The sequence below is a fragment of the Lepisosteus oculatus genome, chromosome 6 (genome assembly GCF_040954835.1).
Source record: "Lepisosteus oculatus isolate fLepOcu1 chromosome 6, fLepOcu1.hap2, whole genome shotgun sequence".
NCBI lineage: Eukaryota > Metazoa > Chordata > Actinopteri > Semionotiformes > Lepisosteidae > Lepisosteus > Lepisosteus oculatus.
Window position 1 is genome coordinate 54,441,581 of NC_090701.1, and position 22,916 is coordinate 54,464,496.

At 43.1% G+C, this 22,916-nt stretch overlaps 1 protein-coding gene across 2 annotated transcripts; it reads left to right on the plus strand.

Moving 5' to 3' along the window:
- The first annotated feature begins 6,142 nt into the window (after positions 1–6,142).
- fbxo15 (F-box protein 15) lies at positions 6,143–18,165 on the plus strand. 2 transcript variants are annotated; one of them, XR_001479115.2, is made up of 12 exons: positions 6,143–6,188; positions 6,530–6,707; positions 7,294–7,392; positions 8,263–8,367; positions 9,266–9,496; positions 10,025–10,216; positions 11,390–11,501; positions 12,698–12,780; positions 13,925–14,070; positions 14,938–15,062; positions 15,429–15,825; positions 16,307–18,165. XR_001479115.2 is itself a non-coding variant. In XM_015353464.2 (11 exons), exons 1-11 carry the CDS (start codon positions 6,182–6,184, stop codon positions 15,696–15,698), a joined length of 1,548 nt encoding a protein of 515 aa, XP_015208950.2. In that variant the 5' UTR covers positions 6,143–6,181; the 3' UTR covers positions 15,699–18,165. The 2 variants fall into 2 exon arrangements, 1 of the variants encoding a protein (XP_015208950.2); XM_015353464.2 differs by having other exon boundaries at positions 15,429–18,165.
- Positions 18,166–22,916: the final 4,751 nt, after the last annotated feature.

Sequence of the window (22,916 nt, forward strand, 5' to 3'; positions counted from 1 at the left end):
GAATAGTTATCAACTAATGAGGAGCTAGGCTGCCCTTTGCCTTCAGAACAGCTCCAATTTTTCTTGGAATATTGTTACACAAGTTCTGAACTATTTCAAGTGGGATATTAGACCGGTACTCAAGAAGGAAAGCCTCCAGCTCTTCAAGAGGTGAAGGAGTTGAGAGTCTACTCTGCACTCTAGTTTCCGGAACTTCCCATCAAGGCTCAATTATGTTGAGATCTGGTGATTGAAGTGGCCCTAGAAGGTGTTTGGATTCATCCTGGAGTTCATGAAACCACTCTTGAATCCTTTAGGATTATCGTCTTGGAATATGGAAGCTTCTTGAGGAAACAATGTTTGTACATACGGTGCACCTCGTCACCTAAAGAGGCTTCATGTTCCTTGGCTGTAATTCTACCATGCAGAGTAATGATCAGACCCAATTACTCAGATGACACACTGATGAGATGGCTGCTCATACCAAAACAGCTCCACCACCATGTTTAACAGCTAAGAACAGGCAGTCTGGGTTGAAGGCAAACATAAACCTTTCCACATGTAGGAAAAGGAGTCAAACAAAACATCAGACCAAATCACTTTTTTCTGCTGCTCAGAAGTCCAGGTGTGGTGCTCACTGCATCACGTTATGTGTTGCTGCAAATTGGCCGTGGTTACAAGTGCTTTCAGAATGGCAGCCCTTCCTCAAATATCAGCTATGAGAAGCTGAAGTCAAACATTATAAGGTAAACAGTACATTGTACTTTAGAAAGTGCTTTATGTCATAAGAAATAAGAACAGGACCGGGCCACTCTGCCCATCTGTGTTGTTTGAACATAATACAAGTATTTAAAAACCTCAAAGATTTTGACAACAAAAGCAGACATTTTCAGAATCAACAGTGAAACATAAATCAGAGGACAAAAGCGGAAGTGCATTTAAAAACTGAGAACTGCAAGCAGGCATTTCCTTACAAAAAGAGTTGTGGGAGTATGGAACAAGCTACCCAGCCATACTGTTAAAGCTATAACCCTGATTTATTTTAAGAAATGGCTGTATGAGATGCTCCAGCCAGGACAGGAAGGCACATCTTCACACAAAGGGTTGTGGAAGTCTGGGACAAGCTACTCTGCAATGTTGTTCAAGACAAAACCCTGATTTCTTTCAAGAAATGGTTAGATGATCAATCAGCTACCAGAAGCCAAATGGCAGGAATGGTGTCCATTCATTTGTAACCTCATATGTTCTCATGAGATGTGAACAAGACCAAGTGAGCAGCCACATCTTTCACAGCACAGCCCAGCCCTGTGGACTGATAATATTATTTACCACTTAGGAAAAGCAAATAATGTAGAGACATTATTTTTTTTCTGTGGACTGTTGCATGTGTTGACCTACCAGTCAGTAACCACAACGTTTTGTTCTGTGTCAACCATTGTTGTTGCTGTTCTCAATAGGACAACACAATACTACACACATTTACCATAGCCATACTATATAGAATATGGTATGGAACAGACGCTGAGCTAGTGAGAGATAAAGATGTTGTCATTGTTGAAATGTATTTATTTTATACATACTTAAGAGACGCTTCTCTTCTACGACAAAGACACGTTTTCCATACAGTTTCAGCAGTGATGGACACCTGAGGGAATTATCTTTTATCTGTCTTTCCTCTGCAGAGTAAAAAGTAAAGCAAATTAAATTACCTCTTTGGTTTGCCTCCACAATTCAGTCCAGCTAAGTTTGACAATGTGGTCACTCTGTTTGTTATATAAGCTAAAATCACTGTATGTTTTCCCCTCCTTACAGATGTTACCTCTTTGATTTCAGATGAGCAGTGCTATGTAGTGTCAGAGAAACCAGGCGAGATATCCAAATCAAACATTATTTTTCATTTTGAAAGAATTCTTTAAACACAAGTTCTTACAGGTACAAAGTACAAAGCCTATGCTTTTCAGTGCTATTAAAACTGAATATGCAAACATTTGCGTGTTGTATTTCTGGCATGGGAATCAAAAGCATGCAGCGTTTTAAAGATGCAAAGATTAAGATAAACATTGAGGGAAAAATGAGAGTAAACAGTTGGAGAGCTTGGCTTTTAGGTACATAACGTTTGAGTGAAGGAACTGAACCTGGTGGTCAGTAACACACCTTATTAAACTGAAATAATCACTCACAATGTGGGACCTACTGTACATGAGCAAATGAGACTGAGGCAGAAAGAGGAAAAAAGAGAACAAGGACTGAGTATTAAACTATCACCAGGTAGGGTGATAATCTTTCTTATTAGCACCCTACCTGGTGCTGCTGTTAATAAGGCATCAAATCTCTGCATGTCAAGTAAACAGATAGACATCTGTTTGAATCTGCAACTCAGATGCCTTTGTGGAGGAGAAGAAACCATCAAAATACACTTAGATTGGATACTTAACTATTGGCCACTATTAATGGCGTTGGAATACGCAGTGAAAACAGGTATAACAACTTTGAACCATTTTTTTTAAGAATAGCAGTATAACATGGCTGTCCAGTGTTTACAGAAGGGCTGTCCAGTTCTGGTCCTGGAAGGGTTACTGTGTTTAGAGCAGGGCTGTCCAGTCCTGGTCCTGGAGGAGGTCTGTATTTAGAGCAGGGCTGTCCAGTCCTGGTCCTGGAGGAGGTCTGTATTTAGAGCAGGGCTGTCCAGTCCTGGTCCTGGAGGGGGCGCTGTGTTTAGAGCAGGGCTGTCCTGTCCTGGTCCTGGAGGGGGCGCTGTGTTTAGAGAAGGGCTGTCCAGTCCTGGTCCTGGAGGGGGTGCTGTGTTTAGAGCAGGGCTGTCCTGTCCTGGTCCTGGAGGGGGTGTGTATTTTGAGCAGGAGTGTCCAGTCCGGTACCCAGAGAGTCGCTTTGTCTCTCTGATATCAGGTGGAAATCCTGATTTTTGTATGGATTTAATAACCTCCTTATTTTGTCATTTAACAGCCCCCAGGTTTGTAACAAAATATTGCAGCTTTCAAAGCATTGTAAGGAGTGTTCCTTCTGGCCCTGCCTCACAGGTCTGTCCACATACAAATTGGGAAATTGGGAATACGGAAGCTGAAATTGATGTGGTTGAAATCGCTAATGATTTCTTCTTAATCCAGTTTGCAAACACCAATTATGAAAGTTAATTAAGTTATAATTAAAAGGACAGATGTGATGGGCCACTGGGAAATGATGACTATAATATGTTACTTATTGACATCTACAGGTATTTTCAATCTAAAAAAACTGAAATTTGGAAATGAAGGTTTATTATTTTAGAAAGGCAGACTGGAGGAATGAGGAAGAGCTTTACAACCAAATGGATGAAACATGGATAGAGAGTCAATAGAGGATCCATGGCTGTATTTCATGAACACAATGTGAAAGGCTTTAAACAAATTCCCCCCGAAAACAATGAAGTCCAACTCTAGGAAAACATTGAGATTAATGAACGGAGGGGTAGAAATTTGAAAAAAGAGGGCATTTTACAGACTGAGTAAAAGGTCCCGAGATTCAATGATAAAAAGAAATATTCCATTCTATCCTAGCTAGGTGTCTGCTCTATGAATACAATTCCTAGTTGCTTTAAGAAAAAATACCGAAAATGGCACCAGGCGCTGAGTTTATATTCCTCTCTAGGTACCCTAGCCCCTGTGTGTTAAAATAACCCAACAGAGTTCATTCTATAACATGAAGCATGGTGTTGACATTGTCTATTGAAATAGTTCAGGTGGGGAGCTGTGTCAGCATGCGCAGGCTGCAAAGGAACAAGTAAAGGTTTATTCCATGCTGAAAAGAGAAGAAGAGAAACACAACGTTTCGGCTGTGGAGCCTTCGTCGGGTGTGAGAGAAGGTCAATTGTGAGCCTGAGTGAAATATTCAGTTAGCAGGTGTTTAAGATCTTGGATCATTAACCTCCTATCATGCTTTAATTTTTCTCCCACTTCCACAGCTCTTTTGCTCTTGTACTACTGGCAAAATGCCTTGCATTATTCTTGTCTCCAGTGCAAGCGATCTCCCTCTTGGTAAGACTAATGTCTCTTTTTTAGCTGTGCCTGATAAAGCTGGGAAAATTGGGGTGGGGGATAAATAGCTTTCCCTTGTTTGCATTTTTCTTATGTTCTTCTGTTGCTTGGTACTGTACAAAAAGGATAATTGTTTTTTACAAAAATACAGGGGAGAAAAACGTAGGACTACCAGGAAGAAAAGATAAGTATAATTAATTACTTTTTCAGGTCTTAAAGGTCAGGATTATTGAATGTCCTCATCACACCCTGTGTTTAACAAGTCTGTTAAATTATCACATCTGACTGGCCTACAGTACAAACAGAAACAACAGCAAGCAGAAGGAAATCTGCAGTTAACAGAATTCAGGATTCCTACAACCCAAAATGCTCTTACCACTTGACTTGACAGACACTGGGCAGATTCTGGTGACTGACCAGCGAAGCAGAAGAAGACATGAGTTTTCCCAAAGCAGTGACTGACCCGAGGCTTTTCGAAGGCCGTGTAACAACAGAGCACATCAAATGTCAAGTTGAGAGGGCAGTAGGCCTACGATTATGAAACCAGAGGCTTCCTATAGCCTGACAGCAGGCTGTGCTCCAATCAGGCGAAAAGACTGGCAATATTGAGCATGTCATGGCTATTTACTCTGACAGCAAGCAAAATAAAGCAGCTTCTGGGACTGTGATCCACACACAGTTGCCATCATGCTTCACAACCTGTAGTTCTGATGAATAAGGACTGAACAACTACTGCTGCAAAATCTTTTTCTTTCCTTCGTTTGTGTACTCAATGATAATATATCATGTCTATTTTTAAATTCTTCTTCGTACAGATTACATACAGCGGGCCAGAAGAATCAATAGGCATGATCCCATAATTGTATAGCACCTAAAATTATCTGTTGTGTGTGAAGAAATATGTACAGTATATAGGTATATAACAAGAAAACAGTTTGCAGGTGTATGGTGTTTTATGAGCAAGTCATTACTATAAACTATGGGAATGAACTTAATTTCTTGCTTTTTCATCATGATGGAGGCAGAGTGGAACCAACTGATGAGACTTCTAGATATGCTTTTGCATGCATGAACTCAAAGTAGCCAAGCACAGCTATTTTGCCCCTATCCAGGATCATCTGTATGGTATCCGCTAAGCAAAAATCTCTATTCTGTTGTGTTTTGATGCATTTATTTTGTAAAGTAAGGAAGGTTTGCTTTGCTTTAACTTCATTAAGACTGTGGTATTATTCTGGGAAGGGACGTTTATTTTATAAGCATGTGTTCACATTCATTATGCTGAGAGTGTCTCTCTCAGACACTACAGCAGTCTGTTTCTCACTGAGTAGGACACTGTTAGTGAGAGTAGGGGTCTTAACCCCAGTGTCCTGACTACTGGTCAGTACAGACATAGGACACTGTTAGTGAGAGTAGGGGTCTTAACCCCAGTGTCCTGACTACTGGTCAGTACAGACCCAGGACACAGTTAGTAAGAGTAGGGGTGTCCATTCCACTGGTCATTACAGATCCCAGGACATTGTCAGTAAGAGTAGGGATATTAACCCCAGTGTCCTGACTACTGGACATACAGATTCAGGACATTTTAGTAAGAATAGGGAGAGCCCACTAACACAGTGGATGAAGTCCTTCTTATGTGCTCAGAACCTTTACATCTTTTGAGATTGAAAAGTGATACTCCATTGTAAATGCAAATAATTTGTTATAACTATCATTAAACCTTAATTCTGTCTTCTCCACTGATTTTTTTTATTATTTGTTGAATTGGTGACTTTATACAAGAAGATGTCTCTTGCTCCACATAAACGGAAAGACAGCTTCTAAAAAAACACACAGAAACCAGAAACAGCACGCAAACACTTCAATGTGTAATACAGTAGCCGCGTCACGTCACCCAGTTGGAGTTGCACGTCTGTGGGTGTCTCCATTCAGAATATACTGTATACGAGGCGTTTTGAGGTCCTTGTGTATGTAAAGTGCTATATAAATGTAGTATTATTGGATGGGTGGCACAATTGTAAGTATCTGGATCGTGCAAATGAGACAAGAGGTGCACAATCCGACACGGATAAATTGTTAGTACTCCGGACCAGAAGGCGGCAGACTCGCTGTACAGAATCACTTTTAACAAATACGCAGGATTTTCTGCGGCTGCATACTGCTGAGGGACCTGCATGGGCGGTCAGTTTTCTGAAGTTTGGGATATTATTATCGCGCTGTAACACGTCTATCTGTAATGTTATATATTACAAACATACTAAAAGTAATTCCTCATAACGTTATATTATGACGAAGTATACAAACTATAAAGTTTAGCACCTAAAGTTTGGCATTCAGTAGCATTTCATAGCTTATCGCTGGAAGATTAAACTCACTCCTTTTACGCGCGCTGGCGCATTGGAGGAATAAGGAATAATTCCTTATTATTAGTCAAACAGAAAAGGTCTGTTGGTGTTAAGACAGTTTATGTGAAGTTATTTAAAGTCGTGTGTGCGCAGCGAGTGTCTCGACGTTTCTTGCAGACTTTGCCTGCCGGCGAGCGAGCGGCGTGCGCGAGTGTGTTGCCATGGCGACGGGACGCGGCCGGGTCTTCCGGAACTACAGGCTGGGCTTGGAGAGGCTGCGGAGCAGCGGCGGCGCGCCGCGCGCCGGCCCGCACGAGCGCCCGCAGGCGCCTCCCAGAAGCCCTCACAACAGCAGGTAGAGGTTTGTAATACTTGCCGCTGCATATTAAGGCTTCAGACCACGCTCAAACTCTACCAGCTATGTGATTGACCAGACAAATAAAATTCTGCTCAGAAAATAATCTGCACTTCATCCAGATGAAATCCAGTCACATCATCTTTCCCCTAGAGTTCTGGAGCTATCCCACACTCCAGTGAGCGAGTGGCACCAAACCGCCCATCAGGCGGTGAGCAGTCGATAACATACTGGTGCATTCCTACAGGTCGTCCATCACTGTCTGTGTGGGTCACCAGTCTGCATGAGCGGCCATTCACTTTCAAAGGGCTGTCCACTCTGCCTGTCAGGAACATGTAGTTTTCCAGTTCAGCATTCTCATTCATTATCTGTGTTTGGAATTAAGCTTTTTGTAATTTTTTGCAAATCTGGGGCAAAGTGCATTTTTAGGCAATAAGATAACAGTAAAAATGACAGAGATTGACTGGGCAAAACACTGTCCTCAAGGCAAACCAGGTGGAGCTGCAGCACGGATGTCCTTGGGGTGTTACCATGTTGGAAAAGTTTGCTTTTTTTTTCCCTCAAACCCTTCTTTGTTGCTTTCTAGCCAAGTAACTCCCAAAGTGTTGCCTTCCAAGCCAAAAGCATGTGGAAGATCCAAAATCTGCAAAACCCCTGCTGCAACTTCTCAAGTCCACATTGAAAGGCAAGTCAAAAAGAGCAGAAGTGCACCGTTTCCAGCTGTGATCGGCTGCATCTTCTGTGTCACAGAACATAACTTCGAAGGGTTATACCGTTCCAATCATCAAGGCTCTCTTCCAGTATTTATTTCTGCAAAACTCTAGTTATTTGACGTATTTCAGACTGCTGCATCAGAGCTCCTGGGTCCTCCTGGGTTTGATTCTGGCTTGGTGAGAGAGAGAGTTTATTTGTCTCTCGGGCCACACGCAGTACAATAGACAGCACCACACAGTGTGCACTGTGCTTCACAAAACAGGAAATAATGAGAGTCGCAGCCAAGCTACATGCACAGCACAGTTTGCATGTTCTCCCTGTGTTCATGCAAGCCTTTGCCAGGCGCTGGAGTTTTCTTCCGTCTTCCAAAATCAGCCCCTGCCCCTGCCCCTGCCCCTGTCACCACCCCTTGCTCTGTCCCTGCCCCTCCATCTGCCCCTGCCCCTGTTCTACCCCCACCCCTGTCACCACTCCTGCCCCTGCCCCTGTGCACAGTCCAGGATATTTGTTTGCAGACCTTCAGGATACAACTTCATTTTCTGTCTGGCCTGGATTGAACACTATCTGGCTATAGGGTTTAGTAACTTGAAATTCTGTGCTTGATGTTTTTATAGCTATTATAGCCATTGTTTTTAGACTTCTCATGTACTTAAACTGTTGTCATGAAACTGAATATTAATGAACAACTTGCTGTCATTACTGAATTAATCATCCTGATCTGGGTCCGGGAATTTTCTTTTTCTCATAGAAATATTTAATCAAAATGGATTTTGAAGGAAGTTGCTTAGGTACGTATTTGATTAACTTTGCTCATTTTGTTTTTATTCTTTGTTTTTATTAGCCTGCCTTCTGAGATGCTGTTGAAGATTTTAGCCTATGTAGATGCAGCTTCTTTGCTCTGTATGGGCAGTCTGAACAAGAGGTTTCACACTCTGGTGAATGACAAGTAAGGATTACTCGAGTGTCGCCCAGTTCTTCTTGGTAAAACCCCACTGGTCCCAGTACTTACAGTGCAAGACACCAAAACCTGTGTATGTGTGTATGCCGTCATTCTCTTATGTACAGGACATTGTAATTTAAGTAAGACTCATGTGTTAATTAAAAAGCACACTGTAGGGTGATTCCATATAAGTGAAAATCAGGTAGGATTGAAAATGCTAATTCTGTCTCTAGCTTTAATTGGTCATGGAAAAACAGGTCACTTAATTGGAGCTTTTGTGTGTCTAAGATCCAAGCTGCTTGGGTTTACCATAGATTGCAAAATGAGCCTTGCCATTTACTGTATCTTTCCCATACAGATTTCACTGTGAGTGCTGGAACACAGAGGAGACATTCTCCTCTAAGCAATAGCAATATCTTTCACTTGCATTTTATTGTGCTATCTTTCTTTTATTTTCTTGGATTTTTAATACAAATGAATAATGATTTAGGCCATGTTGTATCTTGCTTCACTGTGAAGGGATACTCTGCAGTGGACCAGTATCCTACAGTGCTTGGGTTTTAACTCCCTGTTTTTTTTTTACTTATCCGTTGATGGAGATGACATAAGTTAAGAAATGACATGTCATGGTTCCACAGCACGAGTACGTTTAGCAAATAAAGAGGCGAAAGCAGGCTGTTCTGTAGCGATCAAGAAGTCAGTGCTTACTTGTGCAGAAAGCTTTGAAGTTTCTACCACACAGAGAGACCTGAAGTGTCGATCCAGGCCTGGCCCTGGTGTAGCTCCTTGAAAAGCAACAGGGACGGGCTCGGGGTTGTCTGTCTCTGTCTTGTACAGTGTGGTCTCTGTCTTCCCCACGGACGCCAGGTGTACCCGGCTCTGTGTTTGTTTCTCGGTTTCTTAGCTCTCTGTGGTACCGGCTGTATTCGAGGGAGTGGGGGGCACAGAAGTGGAGGCCCTCCGATGAGGTGGCGGAGGCTCTGGGCGCGGCCTCCGTCAGCGAGCGGCCGGACGGGTACTGGAAGAGGCTGTACTTGAGGAAGGTGGCGGTGAGGAGTGAGAACAGGTGGAGGAGCCAGCTGAAGGCCGTCAGCCCCTACACGGGCCTGCCCAGCCACACGGAGCAGGTGCTCAGGTGAGCGGGCATGGGGCCTCAGCACCAGGGTTAGAGACCCCTGTACTAACTGGACTGGGGCCTCAGCACCAGGGTTAGAGACCCCTGTACTAACTGGACTGGGGCCTCAGCACCAGGGTTAGAGACCCCTGTACTAACTGGACTGGGGCCTCAGGACCAGGGTTAGAGCCCCCTGTACTAACTGGACTGGGGCCTCAGCACCAGGGTTAGAGACCCCTGTACTAACTGGACTGGGGCCTCAGCACCAGGGTTAGAGCCCCCTGTACTACTGGACTGGGGCCTCAGCACCAGGGTTAGAGACCCCTGTACTAACTGGACTGGGGCCTCAGGACCAGGGTTAGAGCCCCCTGTACTAACTGGACTGGGGCCTCAGGACCAGGGTTAGAGACCCCTGTACTACTGGACTGGGGCCTCAGGACCAGGGTTAGAGACCCCTGTACTAACTGGACTGGGGCTCTCCAGGACCAAGATTGAAGGCCTCTGCTATAAAGTAAGTGAATGCCTATTTACCTGTTTTAAATCCTTCAGGAGCCTGCACGTTACATGGGAGATCTCAATACTGGACAAGAGAGGACGAGAGACCACTTTTGAGCAGTCCTACGCCTGCTTTTTTGAGTCCTCTGTTGCTGTGTGTTGGAGAAGCACGTGCTGGCCGTTTCTCAAGAATGTCTCCACGCTGCAGCTGCACGGAGTTGCACGCGATGGGCCTGTGAGCAGGAGGTGAGGCATGTCTCCCCCTCAGTGCACAACATTACACCACCTTCATTAATCTGGATGTGAGGTCGGCTCCCATCCTGAATAGCACTCTGTCACCCTGACCTTCATTCTTAATGACTTCACAGGCAGAGGACGCCTGGCTGCCTGGTGGCATTTTTCTTCATTCACTGCAGCACTGTCTCACTCTTCTAAATTCTTCCTGCTCTTTAAGTCAAACTGGTGGGGTAGAGCTCTCATTTCGGAGCTAACAAGGATTCATGGAGGCCCATGTCTACGCGTGCTGTTCGAGCCTTAGAGGTTCCATTTGGAAATGATTCGAAAGGTGGCGATTGCCAGAATGAAGTCTCATCTGCCTGCAGTGGCCAGTAAGGCCAGATAATACAGACATTTGAAGGGTATTAAACGTTATCAACTCTTGACTTTCTGTCTATGCAGGGCTATAATTATTTGCCTATCTATTTGCCCATTATTATCTTCTAACCTGCCATACACAGAAAGCAGTTTGTTGTCTATATTACCAGTTACAAAAAGATAAAACTGATATTCAACACAAGAAAGGAGGCTATTCGGCTCATCAACATCATCTGGTAATTAGTAAGTAATTGACCTGAGGGTCTTATCCAGTTGCTTCCTGAAAGAAGCCAGGATGTCAGTTTCAACAGCACTGCTTGTTAGTTTGTTTCATTCTCCCACAACACTTTCTGTAAACATGTGCCCCCCCCATACAAGATCTTCAAGGACATTCAAGATCATCACAGACATTGGCAGATTAAACAATGTAACACGAACCAGTAGTGGGAGCTAGATTTACTGAGAACCAGGAGGGACTTCTGTACACCAAGGGCTGTGGGAGTATGGAACAAGCTGCCTAGACATGTTGTTAAAGCTGCTACTCTGGCTTCTTTCAACTAATAGCTGGATGAGGTTCTTGGATCAATTAACTACTAACTACCGAACAGGCCAGATGGACTGAATGGCCCCTCTTGTTTAGAACCCTTCTTGTGTTCTTGGCTTTTTTTAAACACGTCCCCTACAGCAGGGTGATGGTGTCTTGTCTCACACAGCTGCAGAATACACTACAGGATTCACAAGACCTGGATCATGAGATTTGAGTAGGAACAATAGTTGAGTGTTCTATAATAATATTCCTTTTATCTTCACTTTGTCTGTCCGAAGATCTCTGGTTGCAAAATATGACCTGGATGGCGTTCGAGGAAAATTCATCGGCTCTGATAAGCTTGTCAATATGCTGCATATTCCTCCGGGGCTCATTGTTGGAGTCTGGCGGGTATGTTTTCATTGTTTTATCTTAATCTTGCATTTTTATTCTGATTTGTTTTCTACCTTTAGTTGATGTCTCCATTTCAAAAAGCCTTGTGCTGTGTGTAGTGGGGACTTGTAGTTTGGTACAGCCTACAGGGCCCGTATAGCCAGGCATGTCTGCTGAACCCCACTACATCTCGAATAGTAATCAATGAATCGTGCCTTTAATATTGACACTCAGATTTTCAGAATTGTTCAATGTAATTCGATGCTTAGAAGGACCATTTTGCTGACTGGTAGTTCTCTATATCAGGTATGTGGCCCTTCAGAAGTATTGATAATGATAGTAAATAGTAATAATGACCACAGAGAGTCAGGACCTCAGTTTTATGTCTCAACCAAAGGACGGTGCATTTTTTAGGACCCACACAGACTGCAGGGTGAGAGCGCCCCCTACTGGCCCCACTAACACCTCTTCCAGCAGCAGCCTTAGCTTTCCCAGGAGGTCTCCCATCCAGGTACTGGCCAGGCTCACACCTGCTGACCTCCAGTGGGTTGCCAGCTGGGAGCTGCAGGGTGATATAGCTGCTGGCAAGTAGACGTATTGGAACAGTAAAGTCAGAAAGAATTTTCTCCACCAAAATACAGCAGACACACCGAACAGAAGATGTTGGAAAAGCATGGGGTATGAGATTGAGAATGAGGTAGAAATGGAGGAAATTACATATTTAGTCAGGATTTATCCCTGTAGTTAGTCTAGCCATTTTGTAACATTTACTTTTAGATGTCTTTGCTTGTTGATTTTGTTCTCATGGTTTTATGGGAGGTGATGATGAAGGTTCGGGGAAAAAGAGTACCCCCTGGTCCTTTGCACAGGGGTTCCCAATCCTGACAAGCCCCAGTCCAGTCAGTCTTGAAGATCCCGTGCTCCTGGCCCAAGGCAGTCCCAGTCAATTTGATTCATGAGAGCTCGACCGAAAGGGTCTATAAGACTGACTGGATGGGAGCCGGTCTGGACCTGGATTGGTCCTGCTGTTCTTCTGATGGAGGTGAGTGTGGTCAAGTAAGAATCAGGTAAGCTGTTTGAAAAATCTGCATCCGACTGCCATCAAGTCTGCATTTTGATGTCCTTGACAGCAAATAGACAGAGAATCAGTTCAGGACCAGCAGTGGTAGAGAGATGGGAAGTGATGAGGTTTGATTGTCTTTTTTCTTGTGCAGGGGCAGATGTCAATAGCCTTCTTCATGGTAACCCTTCACTTTCACAAGTTAGTGGAAAGAAGCATCCTGGGAACCTCTGTATGGTAAAGATTCTCTTTACTCTGTTTCCTTTTTAAAAACGTAGCTGGGTTCTGTGGAACTGAAGTGCTGTTGTGAAATGGCACCAATACCAAGCAGATTATCATCAGGAAATAAAGACAACTTTATTTAGGTGTAAACTTAATAGAGTCCATTGTCTATTGTATTAAATTCTTAAAGCTGATGTTACAACGAACCATGATTAAATAATATGCAGTAATGTGATCAGGTAAAACGAGTAACTGTCGTTGTACTCATAGCTCAAGAATTCACAGTAAAAGCACTTATGATTCGTCTGTAGTAGATCATAGGTAGTCAGGGAAAAGTGGAACAATTCAAAAACAGGATTTGCACTGAAGGTTGAAAATGCTCCTTTTGCAAAAACAATTGAGCTGTTGGGATACTAGCTCAGAGAAATGGAAGAGGATGCGTCGACGGGACCTGCTCTCTTAACATACAAGGGTGATTGGAGACTTCAGTAAGCTGCCCAGCCATGTTGCTGAAGCCAAACAACTGGGCGAGATCCTCCAGTCAGCACAAGAGTCACTTTTCTACACTCTTTTCTGTGGGAGTGTGGAACAAGCTGCCCAGCCATGTCGTTGAAGCCGATACCATGGCTATTTTCAAGACATGACAGGATAAGACCCTCAGATGAGCCGTTAATTACCAAACAACCCAGGTGGCTGTTCTCCTGTATTGACTGTGACTGCTCTTATGTTCCAATGCAGTGGAACTGTCTAGTTTTCTTAGAGCGCTGCTGTGGCCTCCACAACCGCAAGTAGTGTCTGCCTGTGTGTTTCTTCAGTCTGACCTTGTCTGGAGGCTTTTAGTGTGCCTACATCTCCCTTCAGGCCTGATACATTTTATTTTGGGCCTATAAGAATGTTATTTAATTCTGGAGCCTGTATGTTTTTTCCTGCAAGGCAGTGCTATATACAGTATGTTCTCCTGAAGCCAGGAGAAAGTGTCTGATTTGGGAGTAAATCCTGGGCTGTTCATTCACTCTGCACCACACCATAACAAAAATACAATTTTTTTTAAATTTTTTTATGTTTCATTTGGCATGATTTTTTTTTCCAGTGCCCTAATATTAGGGCAACATTTAATGTTGTCAGATCCATCCCAATGCTTTTGTGTCTCTCGATACAGCCCCTACACAGCACCAGTAGAGAGGTGTCCTTTTGATGATGTTGACCCCAACTATGGTCTCCATGGTTACACACTGCACATCTCACTTCACAGCAGTGTAAAGCAAATGATGTCTGGGCATTTCACCCATTTGTTCTGCAGGAAAGGTAAAGTTTTTGTTTTGTAGGTAAATGTTAAAACTTTAAACATTTTTAAGGAAGCATCTTCTGTACACAATTTATAATCAGGTGTATATCAGGTTTAGTTCACAAGAACTAACTGATATAATTTAACTTTCTGATCATTTAGTTTAAAAGGAAAGGAAACTTATTCCTGGGATGTGTTTTTATTTTCATCTTAAGGAACCTGTTCCTTAGTGCTTTGTTTTACTTGGTTTCATTTTTATTTCATTTCTGTCAGTGCAAGAATAAACATGATTTAGCTGTAGAACCTCTCTAGCATTATTTGCTTTCTCATATGAAATTTCGAATCTGTACTACTTTTTTACAGATTGTTTTTCTGAGCTGAGTCGTGACAGCCAGTTGTGTGTTTTTTACATCTCTGTTTGGAGCTGCAATCTCAGTGAACCCTACGACCGCACAAGGGGGAAATTGATTAAGTTCAGACAGACTCCTCCCACTTATCCACCTTCCAGCCAATCATCTTTTAACATGTCACAGCAGCCCCACCCCATACTGGAAGATCAGCTCCAGTTGGAGGAGAGGCATGTCCTACACTGGCAACACCGCCTGCCTGCTAGCACCCAATAGACCATGTGGTGGCACTGGCTGACATATCCCACCATGCCACTTAGGAAATTCTTGTCAGGGTTGGCTAGTGACCTAACCCAGACTCGCACAATTGGCGATTCCAAATCGGGTGGGTGTGTAACAAAATTAATCAGTGGGGGACATTCCTTTAGCAAGAGGAATGTACATGGCCATTCATGTATGTTTTATATACAGTGAAACAAAAGCTTTTTTAAATTAAGTTAAAATCAGTTATGGCTAAGACAATTTGTGTTTTGTTTTCAGATCAGATCCGCAATGGGTTTATACCATTGAGGGTGATCAGGAGGAATGACATGTCTCAACACACTTCCATCTCTGGGAAAATCAACACGCCCTGGAAGACTGAGGTTTTAGAGGGAATTATCCAGGTAAATGTTTTAAACTGCATAATAGCATAACAACGAAGTGTCTTATGATCTTCAAGAAACAGATGGATGAGATTCTCCAGTCAAGACAAGAGTCACTTCTTCATGCAGAGGGTTGTGGATATATGGAATAAGCTACCATTTCATGAAAAATTCATCTCTGCAGCCATAAATAAGTATGGAATGAGCCATTGAGCTACGTTTTCAAAGCCCTGGTGTCTTTCAAGAAATGGCCTCGATAAGAACATCGTAACAGTTAACAAGAGGAGGCCCTTTGGCCAGTCTAGAATTTAATTGATCCAAGGACCTTGTGTCAGTGACGCACAGCAGGCCCACGGTTTGTGTCCTTTCCATGCTGTTTCCCTGCAGAACTGCTGTATGGTGAGCCTGACCCTTCTGGACGAAGCGCAGAACCCGTTCTGGTGTGTCAGCACCCCGGTCTCCCTGCAGCTGTCCAGCCAGGAGTCGGTGTCGTATGACTACATGGGGGAGAACTATGTTGTCAGTCATGGGGACGCGGACGGCAGGGTCCTGATGGAGCTGGTGTGGCTGGAGGAGCAGGGCCAGTTCTTCCTGGTGCACCTGGTGGTTTCCATGGCCACCGAGAAGGTCAACAAGCACTTTGGAAGAGAGTACTGACTGACGCCGGAGACAGGAATCCGATGACGCCGCCGAGGCAAAAGAGAATCAAAACCCGCGAAGGGCGCTCTTCCGGATCGGAGTCGAGGCGAGCGAGGATCGTGGCATACCTTCGTTTCAGTCAGGAGTGGGTGTAAACCTTTTTGTTGTTGTTTCAGTTTCTCGAAATTTGAGTTCTCCAATTCCTTTGCTTTCAGTTCAGGACACAAAGGCACCGAGCCGGGGGGCGGAGGAGAAATAGATCGGTCTGAAAATGTTAATGGCAATAAAGCCGATCTTCTCGTGTCGAATTTCACCGTTTTTTGGCAGGACTGACGTCGCATCAGTTGCTAGACTTCACATAGGAACCGTAATGCCCACAAAAAACTATATTTGACATGTAAGGAGAAATAAAAATAGGAATGTTCCCAAAGTAAGTGTGTTTTGGAAAACTCCTTAAGTTTTGCAAAAGGTACTCATAGGTGTCAAATATGATCCTGTCTTTGGAAAGGCTTTCGAAAAATCCTTACATATGTACTGTACACTTTGTATTGTGTCTGTGTATCTTTAGAGGCTGTGTCAAGAATCTTTAAAAGCTACCAAACACTGAGTATTCACAATGTGTTTAGGTCACTTTTTTGCCCTACCAAAGCTTAAAGTACCCGAAGAGGTGAAGGAAAAGGAAGGAGAAGGAAAGAGGGTCAGGGGACTCAGGATTTTGGAGAAAAAAAAGGGAAGCAGAGCCATTGGATGAGATACAGGAAGGGGGAGAAGATGGGGAGAGCTTATGAGGATTGTCAGTGGACTAAGTGGCTGATTGAAAATAAGAACATTTGTCAGGTGCGAGAGCTGAAGAGCAGGAGGAGCGCTGGAGATGCAAGGCAACAGGCAATTTAGATCTGCGTTTCTTTTTAGCCAGGCACAGCTGGATTCTGGCACAGCAGAGCTTGGGGGAGATCCAGGGAATACGCTGTGTAATATAGAGAAAAGGGTCATTTTAATTAAAAAAGTTTTAGCAGATTATACGTAAGTTTTGTTTAATGAAACTAAACAGTCCCAACATATCCTACAGTGAACAAAATTATTATAATTATGTGATCAAGCTTTACAGCCATTTTTACAATGTAGTGGTTTAGGTAATCACCACTGCAAACTGCTAAATATTCATGTAATTGCTGTCGCAATAAGATGCTAAAAGTGTATTTCTTGGTTATTAAGATTCCATAATGCAAAAGGTAATTTTCACATTGGCAAGACTCCAAATTGATACTTCGCTCAGAAATCCTTCTTGTGTTATGAATTTAATAAGATTGTAATCCTGAGTGGTTCTGACAGAAAAACAGTGCATAATGTTCATCGTGATGATGGCCTCATGCTGCTCAGACATTAATTTAACAAACACCCCCCAATTCTATGCCTTTATCCAGCTACAGACACGTATTTCCAGAAAAGGTGAATTTCTGGTGGTGAAATGATATAGAGATCACCCACAGTCTATAGTATCTCGTATTGTTGGCCACCAGGTCTACACAACTTTAAGTGAAACATTACTTTTTATTCTTAGTATATGTGTTAAAGCTTTTTATGTTGTTTCTATTAGCAGAATTTCTAGAATTTGTGGCAAAAGGATTCTAAAAGATCATTGTAGTGCATACTTGCTTATTATTAGTGCATAACATTCAAAGATATGTATGAAAAATAATATAGATGATTTATAACATAATAAAACCAGTGCTTTAGAGACCTTGTTCACTGGTTCACAACAACAAACAGATTTCTAGTCTAGTTGTTAACAATGGAAAAACTCCAAGCTACTTATGTCTAAGGCAAGAAGTTATTTTGAGGCCAAATGTTTTCTATAAAAAGACAGCAAAACCAATCTGAATTTCACTGTCTTTAGAAGGTTAAGAAATGTCCATATGTACTTACAATTGTACTGTTTGGGTACAAGGAACACACATTTTCAACTTCTTCTGCTTGTCAAATAATCAATTACACAGGTATCCCTAACCAATTAGGCAAATAAGTAGAGCTTATTAGCCCTTGGAAATGTCACTTCGGGTATCTCTTTCAGCAGTTAATATTTTAACACCCATGGTGTTTTTAGGGTAAAAATTGTAAAAGGTTTTCCCTTTAGTGTCCTAGGCTGTGTTTTCTACGCAATCTGAGGAAAGGGCTGCTAAATAAGGTAAGGGAAGTCTGTTCAGCAGTTCATTTCACATCATGCATCGATAACAACAGCAGGAGCACAAGATGCAACTTGGAATATTTACAAATTCAAAAAGGTTGCTAGGAAACCACATTCACCGGCCCAACAAGCAGATTTCAGAGGCAGCAATGAAATCATCAAAAAGTACAAGAATATTACTGCATAATTTTTTTCTTCTCCAGACTGTGAATATTAAAAAATTACATTCTATGTATGAAAATAAAGGGAAAAAAAAGCTATTTTAAAAGGATATTAAAAGATTTCTTCATAAAAGTAAAACAGCATGATCTTCTTTACCTTTGTCCATGTACTCATGTAACCTTTGCGTGCTCACTGACTGACTTTGTCATGTTTCTGATTTGTTTTTATGAAAAGAATAACCTCACAAGAATGTGTCAGGCCACAGTAAGATTTATATACCCCCAGGGAGGATGGAACCTTAATCTAGCCATCTTCATTGCACCTGTGTTATGTTTCGTTATTAGCATTCCTCAGTATGCTATTAAATGCAGTTCATAAAAATACAAAATTATGTGTATATTTGTGGCTGTTTATTTCAACACAGATTTTCCTACATAATTACAGGGCCCTCCAGACTGATGGCAGATATGAATATGACAGAAAGAATGTAAAAACATTGAAAAGAATTGAATGAACTGGCTTCGTCACTCGGTTCTCCCCACTGAGAGCTGGTGTGTGGGGAGTGTTCTGGCGCACTGTGGCTGCTGTCACATCATCCAGGTGGGGCTGCACACTGGTGGTGGTGGAGGGGATCCCCATTACCTGTAAAGCACTTTGAGTGGAGTGTCCAGAAACGTGCTATATAAGTGTAAGGAATTATTATTATTAGGTGGTTAGTCATATGTGGAGCCCCAGGCTGATTTAGTCAGTAGCTGGAGAATTTTGAGTGCTTGACTCAACCTTTTCCAATCATGCACATTCAACAGAGCCCAGCCTGGAGAAAACATGTCTTCACATCAAGCTCAGTTAAATGAAAGCGGATGTGGAGGTGATGTGGCTGTCATTTTGGCTCCAGGGTCTTATGCTGATTCAGGCTTTGTGGAGTTGTCTGTGTGGAGTTTGCGTGACTTTTCACCTGATCCTCCAACTCCCTTCCACCTCCTCCTAAATAAATGGTCTGAATGGCTTTTTGAAAGGGTGCCACGGTGTCCCTTTCTCCTTGGCCTGGCAACAGCCAGATGTTCCATCCAGAGGGAGAGCAGACCTTGGAGACAAAATTGGAGTGCTCTGTTTTTCTGGAGCCTCCAAGAGGACAAGAGACCTTCTGATAACGGGTGAACAGAAGCTCAGAAGCCCAGATCTGCAGACACTTTTGGCTGCAGTTTACTCACGGGACAGTGGATGAATTCTGAGCCCTCTGAACAGGTCTCAGAACTCAATCTGCACCCAGGAAGGCATGGTTGGGTACTCTTGTGATCCGACTGAGTCAGTACTGGAATACAACCACTGGGCGGTGCACCACGACATCCAGGCCCGCCGGAGATTTGGGAAAAAAAACTTTTTGGTTTGGGGAACATGTCAAAATCCTTTGCTCAAAGTTAGTAATTGCAAGTTAGTACATTGTCTCCAGGTGATCCAGGTCTCCTGTCACATTGATGTCCATGGCAACAGGCACTGAATGACAGGTGGGTGGAGCAGAGGCTAGCGCACCCCACAGAGCAGAAGGGACAAGAGAGAACTTCAGACAGAGCACTGTGGACAGGGCAAAGGCAAACAGAACACACTGGCACAAGAGTCTGTTGTGCCAGAGTTCATCCTGGTGTCAGTGGAGTGAAGCGATCAGAGAGCACACAATGCCCCCCACTGGACAGGACATCACTCCATTTCAGGGATGACCACTCAGTAAACACTGGTCCTCACTTATACCACTGGGTGGACTGGAGCTACTGGGGTCAAGCACCTCACCCAGGATACACCAGCAGTGTCTGCAGGGGGTCATGAGTCCAGAGGCTTACCCAGTTCTCCACACTGTCCCAGTGAACGCTAGACTTCACAGAAGCATCTATCAGTATTCATTCACCAGTTTATCCTTAGTGCTGGGGAGCCTGAATCTAACTGTGTAAGCCTAATTATGTGTTCTGTTGTTTTTGTTGTTTCTATCTAGGCTGCACTAGGGCAAATTCCCGTCACCTTTGCCAACAAGGCAATAAAGTATTGAATTGAACTGTCCTGGTCAGACACACCTCTGTGCACCCCAGAAGAAAAACAAACAATGCCAAAACGCAGAGGACGCGCAAACTCATCACCGAAGGAGTGCCGTTCTAAAATCAAACCCAGGACTCAAGAGCTGTGAGCGTGAAACAGCACTAACCTCCAAATTGCCACCCTGTCCTAGAGCAGATGTTCATTAACTGCCGTTCTGAAATTGGTGACCCACTCCCTGGACATCCTGGGGCCTGACTGAGCTGACTAACAGAGGAAAGGCAGATGGCTCCACACTCGCACACACATGGTCTCAAGGTCGCTTCTCTGCTGACTGCATGCAGAATAAAAGACAGATGAACGTACTCCTCGCACTCGTGTATTGACTGCATCATGAATCTGAAAGTGAAGCACATGGCGAGCATTGCCAGCAACAACAAAAAAAGATAGCAGGGGGGTATACTACAGTATTCAGTCAGTATTTAACATCGGATAACTGTCGAGACATAAAAACATAAAGCTACCAAACTTCAGCCATGGAATGCATCAAATGAAGAAAGCGTGTTTAAACTTAGGTGTATCTCGTAAAAATAAACAAGGGAACTCTTCAGATACAAACCCACAGGACTGTATGATAAATGAAAACGATTGTTAATCTCAGAGGACTGGCTTTTTCAAGGTAAAGGACACTGAGGAAGCTGTTGCAGACACACACAGCTCTTCCATGTTCATTCAGGCTGTATAAGACAGACCTGTCGCGATCACAAGCTCTGTGATCACTATAGACCCATTGACCACAGGTATGTTACACAAGGAAATTATAAACCATAAAAGGCCTTTCGGTCTATTTAGTGTATGTTATTACTAATAGCCAAGATCTAAGGATTCCATTCAGCCTTTTCCTGAAAGAACCCAGGGAACTGGCTTCAACAATATGGCTGGGCAGCATGTTCCACACTCCCACAACCCCACAAGAAGCACCTCTTGCTAACAATTCTGATTCAGAGTTAGCTTACAGAATACTCTCTGGGCTTAAAACTCACATTATAAAATGTTAAAAAAATGGTAAGTAAAAAGGGAAAATCTTTCACATTCCTCGATGAACTGCCTCAGGGATATGGAGCCTCAACCATTAAAGACATTGGCAATTAAGACAGAATGCGATAATTATCTTGACGCGGTTTATGTGAACAGTTTGTAGACGAAGTTACTATATGACTAACTTTAAGTAACTTTAAAGAAACTGTCTCAGATTCTTTGAACAAGGATATTCCTTCTGAAAAGACACAAGTCAAGGTCATCAGTTAAAATCCATTAGAAGCACTGCTATTCATCCTCATATCAGCACAGCTAAGACACAATGCACACGTCCTCCAAACCCTATAGACTATATGTTGCTTTTCACAAAGCTGAAGACCTTTGGTATGAACACATATTTAAATTGACTGTCTTCAATCATGCGGTTGGTGTTTTTGCTAAGCTAAAATGAAGAGAATAAGCTTATTGGACAATTGCATTACAAACATTGGAAGCACGTCAACTTAAACTCATGTTCTTTAATATAAATTTATTGTCACTAATGATTCATTTTAATAGAAACTGTGCCCTGCAAATTGAGTGAAATATGAAAAAGGGACAAACAATGCCACATCACAGAGAACTTTCAGATCGGATAAGGTATCTTGCTTATAGAATCTGAAAATGTTATATTGCAATTTTAATATCATTGCACATAGCAAACGAATATATTCATATGTGATTAGAATTCAATTCCAGAAAACATAACTGTTTTGACTATGGGAGGAAACCAGAGAACTTAAATGAAACCCTCATGAACACAGAGAGAACATACAAAATCCACACAGATAGCACCCCAGGAACCCAAGGCCACAACACTGTGCAATGTTTTGTAAATCCTCCTCTGGCAGGTCATATGCTGACACACTCCTGTAGTGCTGTGAGGCTCTGGCCTCTGGCTTTTCTGAGGACAATAAACCAATCCCTCCATCCAGAACAGCTCTTGGTCCTTCATACCCCTTGATTTCCATAGTGGACAGTGTTTCTGAATTCAACTGGATTAAGGTCTGGAGACTGAGATGGACAGCTGAGATCATGTCTTCTTTGTGCTGTTCCTTCGTCAATTCGTGTGTCAATTTAGAACATTGTCATGCTGGAGTGCACATGATCAAACTTGAATTTTTAGGCAGAAGGAACCTGGTGACTGGCCAGAATGTCCTGGTATGTGTTGGACATCATGTCTCTTCCTGTCTTAACAAGGGCAACGGGACCTCTAAATGCAAAACAACCCCAAAATATCATCATCATTATAACAGTAATGGGGCAATACAGTGACACTCTGGTTAGCATTGCTGTCTCACAGTGCTGTGGCCCTGGAAGTCCCCTGGAAGCAGAGACGATCCAAAAGGTAGTCAAACTGGAGAAGAGGTCATAGCTCTGCAACAAGTCCGGGCGATCCAGGTCTTACAAGGAAGATGTAAACTAAGCAAGAGGGAAATCCAGGAACAAGGTTGAGGGAAATAAGCAGCAAGTCAAGCCAGAGAACTTTTCAGAACAGGAGGGGAACAAGGCTAGAGACTTGAGAGGCTCACAGTCCAGACAGAGCCCTAAGCAGAGCCAGAGCAGCCCTTAAATATCCCTGAACCACCTGAAGTAGGCAAGTTAGTACATTGTCTCCAGGTGATCCAGGTCTCCTGTCACATTGATGTCCATGGCAACAGGCACTGAATGACAGGTGGGTGGAGCAGAGGCTAGCGCACCCCACAGAGCAGAAGGGACAAGCACAACAGAACATGCATGGAAACTTTTAAACAATGCACCAAACAAACTCTTACCCACTAATACAATCT